Here is a 13,362-nt window from a genome sequence, read left to right on the forward strand (position 1 = left end):
CTCCATGCCCAAACTGCTCTGGGTGGGGATTCCTGAGGTTTTTGACACCACGGTTCTCCCCCCTCTTTTCCTCAATTCCTCCAAGGCACTTCCCCACCCAGGCCTGGAGGAGGGGCTGCCTGGACTCGAGCAGCAGGTCGCTCCCCCAGCCGCCTCCTGTGCCCAGCTCTTCCTGTGAAGAGTGGCCTCGGGGTGGGGTGACACTTAACTCCTGGACCCTGGGGAAACCTCCAAATAACCACAGGCCAGGAAAGAGCTCCTCGCCCCCACCCTCCCCTCCCTGCCCCTCGTCTCTCGTCCCTTGGCTCCAAGAGTGTCCAGGTGGTTGAGCCAACTCAGTGGTTTGGTGGCACCTTCACAGTCTAAAAATATCTCCACCATGACTGCCCCAGAGCCTAAAAGTCCGGTCCTTGGGCAGCCTTATAATTAAGGCAGTGCCACAACCACAGATGGGGCTGCCCACAGTGTTGCTGTCCTGTGGGGAGACCGGGCCTGGAGGGCAGAATGGGCCCGTTTCCACTCGAAGATTAGGGCAGGGTGGCCGAGGCCCGAGAATGTGCGTCAGACAGACCCGAGTTCATACCCACCACTTAAGCTTTGTCACCCGGGTACGTGACTGAACTCGTCTCCTCAATTTCTTCACCTGGTAAACGGAACTAATTCTGCATGATCCTAGAATGATCGCGAGGATAAAATCAGGCAATAGGTGACGTGCCCAGCTGGATGGCTGGCGTGTGCTCTGCTCTCAGGAGAGGTTGTTGTTCACACGGCGGGGGCACAGAGCGCAGATGCGGCCTTGGGGAAGATGAGCCCCGGAGGAACACCAGGAGAGGGGGCACCGAGGTATGTGGGCTCCCGGGAGGGCTGGCGCTCTTCCCAGGGTGGTCTGCAGCCGGCCATGGCCTGGTGCTGTACTCCCCTGCGTCTCAGCACTGGCCGGGGACACTGGGAAAGCCGCATCCCTGCTTCTCCAAGACCTGCCCAGTTCCCCCCCCCGCTGGGCCCCCGGGTCTGGCAGGCACACTGTAGACATGCCCGGGGCACGGTTCATTCGGTTCTTTATTTGGTGGGCTGACTCCAGAGCTGCCCCTCAATATAGGGTCTCCCAGACCTGCACAGAAAGACCCGCCCCCGCGGGGGCTGGGAAGGGGACACGGAGGTGGTCCTTCTCCAGAGACGCACCCTTCAGAGCTTATGCGCTGGCGCTCACACTTGCAGGGGGGAAAGGTTTACATCTCATCGTTCTCCATTTGAATAGCATGAGCCTCAAACTCATCGGGGGTGTTCCTAGACTCCAGCGTTTCCTGTGGAAGCTCTTCTGCCTCCTTTCTAGTGTCTGGGGCCTCTGCCTGTCCCTCAGTCTCCCCTCCAGGGCCTGGGGCTTCTCCTTCAGCCTCAGCCGGGTGCCCAGTCTCCCCTCCAGGACCTGGGGCTTCTCCTTCGGCCTCAACTGGGCCCCCAGCTTCCTGTGCAGGCTCCACAGATCCCCTTCTGGACTCCTCTGGTCCCCCAGCTTGGTCTCTGGGGTCTGGGGCTTCCTGTGCTTCTTGTCTTGATGGGATTTTAGTGGACAGGGGCTGCCTCCCAATATCCTGTGGCTCCAGGGGCTCTCTGGGCTCTGCCTGACTTGGGGCCTCTCCTGGGAAGTTGATGAGCTCCCCAGGGGTCATGAGTCCATCCCCATTCAGGTCCTGGGTCTCCAGCACCTTGTCCACCACCAGGATCACCTGTGGAAGCACACGGTCACCATGGAGTCTACAGTGACCAGGGGCCCTGCCCTGCCCAACACACCCCTGCATCCCTGCCAGCCAGGCTTTGAGCCCTCCTTTCACGGGGGAGTCACCAAAGGGGTCCGGATGAAAGAGACCAAAGCCCTTAGGAGCTGGGTCTCCTTCACAGGAGAAGGGGACCCCCCAGCCAATGGGGCTTACCGGGTTGGGGGCAGGAGAGTCAGCAGCTCCAGGAGCAAGAGCTGCTGTCAACATGGACAGCAGCTCCAGGCCATCCAGGTGTCCACTCTGGTCGTAGTCATGCAGGGCAACGAGGTAGAGGAGAACTGAGGAAGAACAGCCTGATCAGAAGCAGCGTCAGGGCAGGCGAAGGCAGGAGGCCACGCCTGGCCCACGGTCAGTCCCAGCTAGAACGGCCCGAGCCTCCCCCATCAGCCTAGGCCCTCACCCTGCTCCCGGCTCATGTGATCCGGTTCCTCTTCCATCCCCTGTAGTCCCTTTAGGTAGCTCTGCAGAAGTCTGTCAGAAAAGTGGAAAATCAGCCCAGGAGAGGCCTAGTTTGCAGCCACGGCCAAGTCCTCAGGCCCCAGCGCAGCCTACTCACCGGAGTTGCTCCTGGCCTGGCTGGAAGGGGTTGAGCAAGGGCTGGTGTTGAACTTCAGGGTCCAGCCTGGAGGGGGAGGGAAGGCCTGGCCTTTCAAAGAGCCTCCCTGGGCCCCAGCCTCCCTGTCTTTCACCCCCAAACTCTTGTCAGAGTTCTCTCCCCAGACCCAGAGGGAGTTTCCTAGGAATCCTGTGGGAGGAGGCCTTCTAGCCTCCTTGGAAGTAGGAGCTTACTGAGACTGCTTTTCCAGATTCCTAGCTTAGCTGCTGAGTAAAATCTCAAAACCTCTGGTAGGTAGCAGCCAGATGAGGCCGCACCCAACAGACACAAGCTGGACAGTGAAAGCCAGTAACGGGCAAAGCAGCCAAAGCCCAGGAGCCGAGGGCAGGTCTGCGCTTGCGCCCGGGGGCACTGCCCAGTCTCACACGGACCTGATTTCCTCCCCTGGCCCAAATGGGACTCTACTTTTTCCCAAGCATACATGCTGGTTTTAGAGTTTCAGTCTGCTCAGGATCCTTTGTCAGTCTTTAAAGCTCGGGGTTTGCTCCCAGTTCTGGACAGGGGCACCTGTTTGCCAAGTCAATCCAGACCTGTGACGCTGGCAAGTCAGCAGAGCTGCTGAAGCAACTGCATCACTGCTGCAGCCCTTGCCGCTGCTCCTGCACTTGTCCTCTATCCCAATCAGCACCCCCACCCCTGCATGTACTGCTACATGACACCTTGAGAATGGCATTCAGGTGAAACAAATAATACACTAATGATCTCAATTCCCCTGGAGTCGCCGCTGTAAGGTCTTGATGAGAACTGCAGCCCGTTCCCCACCAGCAGCTTCTTCCCTGTGCTGCGCCCCTCATTGGACTGAGCTCCCAGCTTCCCAGGGAGCCCCGCAGACATGAACTGAATGCACAAGGCAGAGGTGAGGTGGGGGAGAGGGATACGCGTCAGGGAATACACGCCCCAGTCCCCTGCCTCCCAGAGGGGCCCACCACACCCTTGGGATCTCCAGAGACTCCCCCTGCTCTAGGCCACAGTGCCCCCCTCCGAATCCTGTTACCTCAAGGCTCCGTCCTTGGGGGCAGCATGGGCCAGGGGCAGCAGCAGCACTAGCATTCTCATCATCAAAGGAAGCATCATTCCTGTAACTGGAACCAGAACAGAATTAGAGAGTCAGGGGGAAGGGGTGCCCTCCCCAGAGCAGGGGATCGGTAGGAATGCCTTGTCTCCTGTCTTACCTGCAGCCCAGGTGACAGCCCTCTTGCTCAGGGAGGAGCCCAGCACAGACATCAGCGACCCCCTGTGGGGTTTAGTGCAAAACAAATCTTACTCTGGATCCAGTGCGTACAGTGCACGCGGCAGACCTGCTCTGGCAGACGGACATAGCGAGGAGCCCCTCCCACAGCTGCTTTGAGGAAGCAGCAGCAAAACAAAGACATGGGGGTCTCTCTGGTGGCACAAGGGGTTGTCAGCACTATGAAGCTATCGGCAGCTACTGCAGCATGAGTTCAATCCCCAAGTTCATCTCCTGATCTCGGCCAGGGAGCTACCCACATGGCGCAGCAGACCTCTCCTGTCTCACCACTGCTCCCCTCAGCAGTGTATTTCAGTCAGTCCGCCTGTTCTGCTCCCCATCTGTCTCCGGTGAATCCTCTCACTACCCCCTCTCCACATCTCTGGACTGTACCCCAGTGCAGTCTAAATAAATAAATCTTGAGAAAAACAAGGACAGGGAGAAGAGTCACAGAAATGTTCCTTCTTCCATGCACATGGTGGTCCCCACAGATACACTGAGTCTACAGAGTTTGATGGTGTCCATAATCCCCAGTGAGCAAACAGGAGCTAAAGCCACAGCTGCCCTAAAGGTGTTCACAAGCCTTCGCTGGTGACATCCATCCTAGGGCTTTAGAGGCTGCACCCGGGAGAGCTGCCCATCTAGGCAGGCAGTCGGAATAGAGATCGGCCTGTCATCTGGTGGACATAATCAGTAAAGCGGAGACTAGAAGAGTACTCAGCCCTCCATTTCAATAGTAAGCATCCCAGTGAAAGGAACTCCTAAGCTGGATTAAAAAATATATAAATAAATAAATAAAATAAAATAAAATAGAAAGTGCACTGAGTTGGCAAGAAAGTAAGAAATTCTCAGAGTAAAAACGCACAGTGAAAATGGTATTCCAGGGGAAAAGTGCGCTTTAAGTCAGCTTTTAGACTATAGAGTTTCTGCCAAACCAAACCCTGGTAGCCTTGGGCTATCAGTGTGAGTGCTTAGTGCACTGGAGGAGATGAGAGACAAAAGAGATAAAGCCGGGGTGCACGTAGTACTGGAGACCCACGGAAGATTTCTTGAGCATTGGGATTCGAACAACGCCACTCTCTATCAAAGGAGGAACGAAAAGTAAATTTGTCATGATCAAAGGCAGCAGAGAATCTTGCCTATCTTGATCTTGATCCTATGCAGAAGGGAGAAAAAACCCTTCCCTGAGCATCAGTGACAACCCTGCTGTAACGCGACTTGGAAGCTGAACTAATCTTCCTCTAAAGTTCACGGTTCATTTGGAAATGGCGCCTGGTTGACAGTGGCCCCAGTTAACTGACAGAGGAAAATTTACATCTTCTCTGGAGGAGCACAGCTCCACCCCAGGCCTCAAAGAAGTTCCAGAGGTAAAGTTTCAGGGAGCATGAACTCATACTCAAAGAGTCATAAACACAGGGAAAGAAGACACCATGTGTGAGCACCAGCAAGATGACAGCAGGTAAAACCAGACTTGCAAAAACTAAGATACTGGGATTATCGCACACACTATTAAAGTATATTTAATATGTTTTAAGAAATCAAAGATAAGCTTAAAACTATGGGAAAGAAATAAAAGCATAAAAATGAACAAGTAGATTTGAAGAAACAAAACTTACATAAATAAAAAGATTGACTCAAAAAATGCAATGAGTGAGTTAAACAGATTAGACACAGATGGTGTAAGAATTAATGAACTGGAAAACAGATCGGAATAAATTATCCAGGATGTAGCTCATTGAGTTAGAGACCTAGTAAACATAAAGGTGAAGTTGCATGGAGGATACAGGAGATAATAGAGAAAATTGGGTAGAAACAGTATTTTAAGAAATACCTGAGGCCATCCCTGATGGCCTAAGGGTTGAGTTTCAGTGCTATCAAATTTATGGCCTGAGTTTGATCCCCAGCCAGGGAGCAACCCACATGGCCCAGCAGACCTCTCCTGTCTCGACTGCTGCTCCTCTCAGCAATGTATTTCAGTCAATCCGCCTGTTCTGCTCCCCACTCTGTCTCTGGTGAATCCTCTCCCCCCCAGCACTTCTGGCCTACACCCCAGTTCTTGTATGTATAAATAAATATTTATATTTGCAATATATTGCAAAGCATAAATATGCCAACCCAGGAAGCACAAAAATCTCAGGAAGATTAAATAAACAGAAATGCACACCCAAAGCTGTTGATTTACAATGAGAGGACATTAAGAAGAAAAGAAGCATATTTTAATATGCTGAGAAAAGAGGGATTGCCATTCTAGAATTTTAGTCTCAGAAAATTATCTTTCAAGAATAAGGAGAAACAAAAACAATTTTGATAAGTTACAAATTAGAGAATTTATTACCAATATTACCAATATTCCTCTATTAAAAGAAATGTTATGTAGTCCATTCAGAAAAAAGGAATCTATTTCAAAATTCCAGAAAGTTTAAAATGCAAGGAAAAATAGCGATCAAAATCAGAAACCAGAAATCAGAAATATGTGGAAAATCTAATCAACGAATAATAATTATGTTAACATATGGGGCAAGAAAGGTGGACTGAATGACACTATTGGACAATATTAAGAAATAAGTTGAGGATAATTGTCTTGGAAGAGATTAGACATATTGATCAGCTTTATTGAATACACATGTAAAATATGTTAAGGCTAAGCTCTAAAAAATTAGAAATGGAATGTAAGACTTCAAGCCAGCAGAGAAGAAAATGAGTGGAATTTAAAAAAAATCCATTTGAAGGAAGACAGGGGGAAAAAAGAAGAAACTAAAATATAAAATGAAAGTTAAAAGGAAGAACAAATAAAAAGCACAAAATAAAATGGTAAAAATAGATCTAAATATATACACTTAGATATATTATATAAAATCATATAAATTGTATAAATATAAATTGTATAAAATCATCCCTTAAGAAACAGATTTTCAAAAGTTATATAAAGCAAAATATACTTATATGCAATTTTTAAGAGATTAACCCAAATAGATAAAAAAGGTTGCAAGCAGAAGAACGGAAGGCTTATTAAGTAACACTAGACAAAAGGAAGCTGGTGTCTCATTGCTCACATTAGACTAAAGAGACTTTAAGGTGAAAATCTTTATAGGTAAAAGGGTGTCGTTATAGAATGCACAAAACTTTAATCCCTGAGTTTAATCCCTGGGGGGCCTTCCTGGTGACACAAGGGGTTAAGTCTCAGCACTATCAAGCAGTCGCCACTGCATCACAAGTTTGATCTCCGGCCAGTGAGCTGACCCACATATGCCGCAGCAGACCTCTCCTGTCTCCCCGCTGCTCCCCTCAGCAGTGTATTTCAGTCAGTCTGCCTTTTCTGCCCTCCACTCTGTCTGTGGTGAATCCTCTCACCATTCCCCGCCCCCTGCCCCCACCATCCCCACACCTCTGGCCTACACCCTAGCTCTTTTTTGCATAAATAATTTTTTTTAAGTTTAATCCCTAGGAAAGATACAATAACTCTAAATTTGAAGGTATCGAATAACAGCCTCAAAATATCTAAAGCAAAAACTGACCACACACCTATTAGAATGACCCAAATCCACGATGCAGACGACACTGACGCCAGCAGGGATGTGGAGCAGCAGCAACTCTCACTTACTGCTGTTGGGAATGCAGAATGGTACAGCTACTTTGGAAGACACTTGGGCGGTTCCTTGTAAAATTAAACATTTTCTTACCATACAATCCAGCCATTGTGCTCGCTGGTATTTACCCAAAGGAGTTGAACTTAGGTCCACACAAAAACCCTGGACACAGATACTTACAGCGGCTTTATTCATAATTGCCCAAAACTTAGAAGTAACATGTCCTTCAGTAGGTGAATGGATAAATAAACTGGTAGATCCAGACAGTGGAATATTATTCCATGCTACAGAGAAATGCGCTATCGAGCCATGAGAAGACAGGGAGGAAATTTAAGTGCATGTTACTAAGCGAAAGAAGCCAGTTTGAAAAGGTTGTATATGGTATGATTCCAACTATGGGACGGTCTGGAAAAGGCAAAACTATAGAGAGAGTTAAAAGATCACTGGTTTCTCAGGACTGGAAGGGATGAATAGGCGAAGCACAGAGGATTGTCAGGGCAATGAAAACTATACGATACTGTGATGGTGAATACATGTCATTAAATATTTGTCCAAACCTGCTGAATGTCAACAGAGACCGAACGATCACTGTCGGTCCAGTTTCATCTAGTCACCACGTGGCGCTCTCCAGAGGATGCGGATAAATGGGGAGGCTCTGCCTGGGGCAGCAGAGGGCATATGGGAAATCTCTGTGCCTTCCTCTCTGCTTTGCTATCAACCTAAACTGTTCTAAAATAAGAAAGTCTTAAAAAATCCAACATAACTACAAGGAGAAAAATCTGTCACTGTGGTGGGAGAATTGAATATGTCTCATCCAGCATTTGAATTACTAAGCAGACTGAAAATCAGTAAGGATGTAGAAGATTTAGGGCCTCCCTAGTGGAGCAGGGGTTAACAACAGAGTTGTCAAGCTATCATCAGCCACTGTGGCACTAGTTCTGGCCAGGTTGCTGACCCACATGGCGCAGCAGACCTCTTCTGACTTGCCCGCTGCTCCCCTCAGCAGTGTATTTCAGTCAGTCTGCCTGTTCTGCTCCCCACTCTGTCACCAGTGAATCCTCTCACCCCGCAAACCTCTGGCCTATACCCCAGTTCTTGTATGCATAAACAAATAAATCTTTAAAAAAACAACAATGAAGACTATTATAATGGAAATTGTTAAATATTAGCCTTGAAAGTGGAAACCTAACTACAGAAATAGCAGAAATTTGAGAAATTAGAGGCTATCACAAATTTCCTAGAAAAACTTAATAGCAAAACTGATGGGGAAAAAAAATAGCAAATTTTAATAACCCTACAGCCATTAAAGAAATGAATCAGTGACTATTAATCTACATTGTTTGAGGAATTATAACCTTGAACCATTTCTAGAGAGTGGTGTGCAAATGTGCATTAACTGCCACAAAACTTCAGCCCAACAATATTATTCTGGGGTTACATTAGATAGAACATAGAAAGCTACTGTGCTGCTAATGTCAGTCCAAAGAAATGAAAGCAATAGGCAATGGCTAAGCAAATGGTATTATATGGCAGAAATGAAATGTTAGTTAGAAATGATGACTATTTCAAACTCATAAGTTTGAAAGGAAACAATGGACAGAGTTGAGTGGATCAAAAGTTTAAATTTGTGTATCATGAAAGACACCACAAATCAGGTTCAAGGAGACAGTGAGAGAGAACTGGAGGGAAAGCAACCAGGGTTCGAGGCGACCCGGGTTCTTATTAGGGTGGAACTGTCCACCACCTGGGCCTCAGCAGGGGGTTGGAGACAGAAATCTCAACACGCAGCTTGAGTGGACATCCAAGAAATGCAGGGAGATGTGCCCAGCCCCGGGGGAGGGAGAGAAGGCCCTGCCTGGGGCTCCGGCAGCAGCCTCGGTGGCTGACAGCGGGTCTAAGGGAGTGGGTCGGGAGGGCACCTCACCCGGCTCTTTGTATCCAGGGTACTGCTGTGTTGAGGAGGGGTCAGGAGTCAGCTGAGGGGTTGGTTCTCTAGGGTGGAAGGAGTGGTTCCTAAGGGCGGAAGGGCCGAGCTGGTCAGAAGCAGCCAGAAGGAGAAGGCCAGAGGTATGACCCTGGGTGCCACTAGGAATCATGGGAAGCGCCAGCAGATTCAGACTCCTTTGGTGACAACAGTCAGGAGGGGAAGCAGCCACAGGAAAAGCAAATGGTAGTTCCTAGAATAAGGATAAATGTCATCCATTTCTTTAATACGTATCGATCACATACTACGGGCCAGGCAGTCTCTTACAAATAAGATGATAATATAAGAATTATTCTTTTCCTCCCGAAGCTCACAAATATGTAAGACAAATGTTACAACAACGGTTAAGGGCAAAACAGGGATACAGAACCGCAGAGGCAGAGGAGGCAGGGCCCAGTGTGAGGGTGTGGGTGCTCATCTCAGGCTGCCCAGTGCAAGTGCATTCCCAGCTGGCTGGCCATGTGACCCGCGTGTCCCAGGCTCCCCATCTGGAAGGTGATGCTGATAAGAAAACTCCTCGTGGGCTATGGAAGGGTTAAAGAGGCAAGACCTGTGGCATGCACTGCCCGGTTATACAAGAAAGCCCCTTTCCTTCTAGACGTTTGCCTGGACTGCTCTGTGGTGGCTTCACACATCCCCACTGTCCTGTCCTAGTCTTCCCACCTGGATACCCCAAATTACTTTCTCCTCCCCATCTGTTTACCACCAGGACCTAGGCCAAAAGGAGGCACCTGAGTAATTTAAATCCCTCGTGGCTGTCAAAACCTATTACTCAGTCTTAATGCGCCGTCATCCACGAACGATTGCCTTTTACACAGGATTTTTGTCAACTCCAAAGACACTCTGGTGGTGGCAATTCAGGCATAATGGGGAAGCACCCCTCAGACCCCGCCAATCTACTCACTCATTAGGCAAACTGTGCTGGTTTGAGAAACATGCCTACAAATTCTTGGACACTACTCCCCATAAAAACTCGATTCTAAGTCCCCTTTCTTTGAACGTGACCTGGACTCGAGTGACTTGCGGCTGGAGGACATCTTTGTGATGTTATTTCACTGCAGGTGAAATGGTGCTTTGTGCCTTCCAAGTCTGGTTCATAAAAGATGATGTTTATGACCAGTTTCTGGCTGGTTCCTGTTCTCACTCTCCCTCGCTTGACATGGAAATATGCACCCCGGAGCCTTGAGTCACCTGGAAGGAGTCTGGCAGCCGAGGGAAGGCAAATATAAGCTTGCAGAATAAGGATAAGAGTTATTCATTTTATTAATATGTATCGCTCACGTACTAGAGGGAGGCACTCTATTATGAGTTAGGTGATAATATAAGGTAGAATTATTAATTCTTTCCCTCCTGAAGCTTGCACATATGTAATAAGAGAGACAGTGTTGAATCCATGATTTAAGCTACCAGGCTGAACAAGAACAGAGCACGTGGAGAAAACGCACAGACACCGTGATGGCAGGGGCGCCCCGCTGTTCTAGCCTCCAGCTGCTCACAGCTTTCCAGTCCAGTGGCCAGTTGGGTGAGAGAGCAACCTTCAGACGCTTCCAACCCAGTCTCCTAACCGCCCTGGCCAATATTGAACAAAGCAGAAACAAACTTGTCTCCATAACCCTCCCAGACCACACACTCGTGGCAATCAGTGCTATTGTTTTCAGCCACTAAGCTTTGGGGTGATTTGTTAAGTTGTCATAGTAATCAGAACTGGCTTCATGGGTGTGCGACCTGTACAGTCACACATAGCCCTTCCCTCGGAAGGGCTTAGATTAATGTGCTCTCACCATCTTGAAATTCTTAGGCATTTTTGCACGGGGTCCTACGAAGTATGTGTCTGTCCTGAGCCCTGCCCACATGAATTACTCTCACTCTTTTCACTGTAGGTCCTGCGTAGCCAGCACATGTGTGTATCTGGTCAGTATGTGCAGTGGACAGAGAACAGAGGTTAGGAACCAGCCAAATCTAGCTTCAAGTCCCAGCACCACCAGCGACTGTCCGTGACGTCGGGTCAGTCATTAATCCTCGCTAAACTTCAGTATCTAATCTGCGTCACGAAGATGACAGTGCTTACCTTCGAGTTACAGCAAATACCAAGCGGATAACATTACTTCTTGTACAAACTAATGCAGTAGCCTGTTATTCTTGTCTCTGCTATTGTATCTTCTTTTAAAGAACCCTCCATATCTACATCAGATTAATTTTCCTTTGCTACAACTACACTGCTCCTGCTCCTAAACCTTCCATGGCTGCCTGTTTCCACTACAGTCCGGAGTCCTCACTGGTCTTCAAGGCCCAATATCAGATATCAAGTTACCATTTTAGACTCATCTTCCAGTGCTCCATCACACTCCACTGCTTCCAACAGAGGGAGTCTCCTGAAATACTTTTCACTTTCACTTTTCAGAGCTTTTGCCCAAGCTCCTCCACCCTCTACATGGAATATCCTGAGCCTCCCTGACAACCTCAGCGTTCTGGTGCAGTCCACAAACATAACTGCACATCGACTTTTTGTGCCATCTATGTCATATTTTCTTTCTTTTTTATTTTAAAGATTTGTTGGTTTATTTATTTGAAGAATGGGGGTGTAGGCTGGGGGGATGAGAGGATTCTCCAGAGACAGACTGGGGAGCAAAACAAATGGATCTACTGAAATACATTGCTGAGAGGGGGCAGTGGGCGAGACAGGAGAGGCCTGCTGCGCCATATGTGGGTCAGCTCCCTGGGCAGGGATCAAACTCAGGCCCTAGCAGTAACAGCGCTAAGACTTGACTCCTAGGCCACCAGGGATGCCCTAAGTTATAATTTCTTAAGTAATGCTTCCAACTGTGACTTCTCTGGTACAGGTAACCCACCTCCATTATTAGAAAGAACTTAGGTGAAATGTGATTTGTTCACACTTACACAATTGCTAAGCACTTACAAAACTTTGGCAAGCAACAGCACTACAAAAGTTATTGAACCACTGCCTGTCAAATAAAAATGTTCCTAATCATTTCCTATAACTGTAATGTGCAGGATCCTAATTCTCCCTGATGACCACATGAAAGCCACCATAGCTGTTAGTTAGCAGTTAACGGCGTGCACTGCAATGAAGTTATCCACATCCTACACATACAAATACACACCCCATTCTCCATGACCTGGGATTTCTTTGGGCCTTTGCACCAGCGTGCGGGAGGAGTTGGCCTTGGGATTAAACCTCTGCTCAACTGCTGCCTCTCACGATAACAGTGTCACCTAGGCAAGGTGTTTATTTTAAAAATGAGGATACCCACCTCATAGGGGCTCAGGATAAGATAGTTTGGTGGCTGGCCAGACAGACACTCTTTGAGTGTTTCTGATTCTAGGAGGTGGCAGGGCCTTAGAAGGTTATCTTAGGGTGGGGTGGGAAATCCGACAAAGGGGATAGTTGTAGGTGAAAGACAAAATTGGATTTTCAGCGGTGAACTTAATGTAGTATATACAGACGCTGGTCTTCAACAGTGCACACTTGAAATTTATGTTATAACGTGATATTACTTCAATTAAAAGAGAAAATGCATTGGGGAAAAAAAGTTTAAGAGAAAACCAAACAGCTTGTCTTGTGTAATTTTCCATCCAGTGCAGAAATGTCTTCCACAGCATCCCTGTCAATACTCATTCAGCTTCCACTTGGCTTTCCAGAACAGGAACCCAGTTCCTCCCCGGGCATCTGGTCCGTTTCCAGCCGGGGTGGGGGGTGGGGTGGGGTGGGGTGGGGGGGAATTGTCGGGAAGTTACTTTTAACTGAGTCCTCGCCCTGGTGCTCTCCTCCGCGCCCCTGCCCCCCCAGGCCTTCCCCCTCCCGGGAGAGGCCTGACGCCCCCCGCGGGTGATGGGCCGGCGCGCCCCGAGCCTCGCGCGCTTCATCAGTCCGGCGAGGATGAAGGTCCGGCCCGCGGCCCCCGCCCTCCCGCAGCGACCAGAGGCGCGGGAGGGGAACGCGCCGGGGACGCGCCCCGCACCGCGCCGGGCCGAGCGAGCCTCTCCCTCCCGCGCGCTCCCCGGCGAGGCCCCGCGCCCGCGCGTCCGGGCCGCGGGAGCAGCGCGGCGGCGCCTTCAGCATCCGGACTCGGGGGCCGCCGCCGCCCGCGGGCCCGCGCCGCGGCCAGGGGGTCCCCGCGGCCGGGGGGGTCCCCGCGGCGTGGCGGGGT

General features: G+C 49.3%; 1 protein-coding gene across 1 annotated transcript; it reads right to left on the minus strand.

The window, feature by feature from the left end:
* Nucleotides 1-1,229: 1,229 nt before the first annotated feature.
* On the minus strand, nucleotides 1,230-3,465 carry CGREF1 (cell growth regulator with EF-hand domain 1; the record flags this gene model as incomplete). Its single annotated transcript, XM_084236077.1, has 5 exons — nucleotides 1,230-1,727; nucleotides 1,932-2,056; nucleotides 2,179-2,249; nucleotides 2,335-2,400; nucleotides 3,389-3,465. The coding sequence occupies 5 exons, from the start codon at nucleotides 3,463-3,465 to the stop codon at nucleotides 1,230-1,232; spliced, it is 837 nt and encodes a 278-aa protein (XP_084092203.1).
* Between the last annotated feature and the right edge of the window lie 9,897 nt (nucleotides 3,466-13,362).

The sequence above is a fragment of the Talpa europaea genome (assembly GCF_964194135.1).
Source record: "Talpa europaea genome assembly, chromosome: 6".
Lineage (NCBI taxonomy): Eukaryota > Metazoa > Chordata > Mammalia > Eulipotyphla > Talpidae > Talpa > Talpa europaea.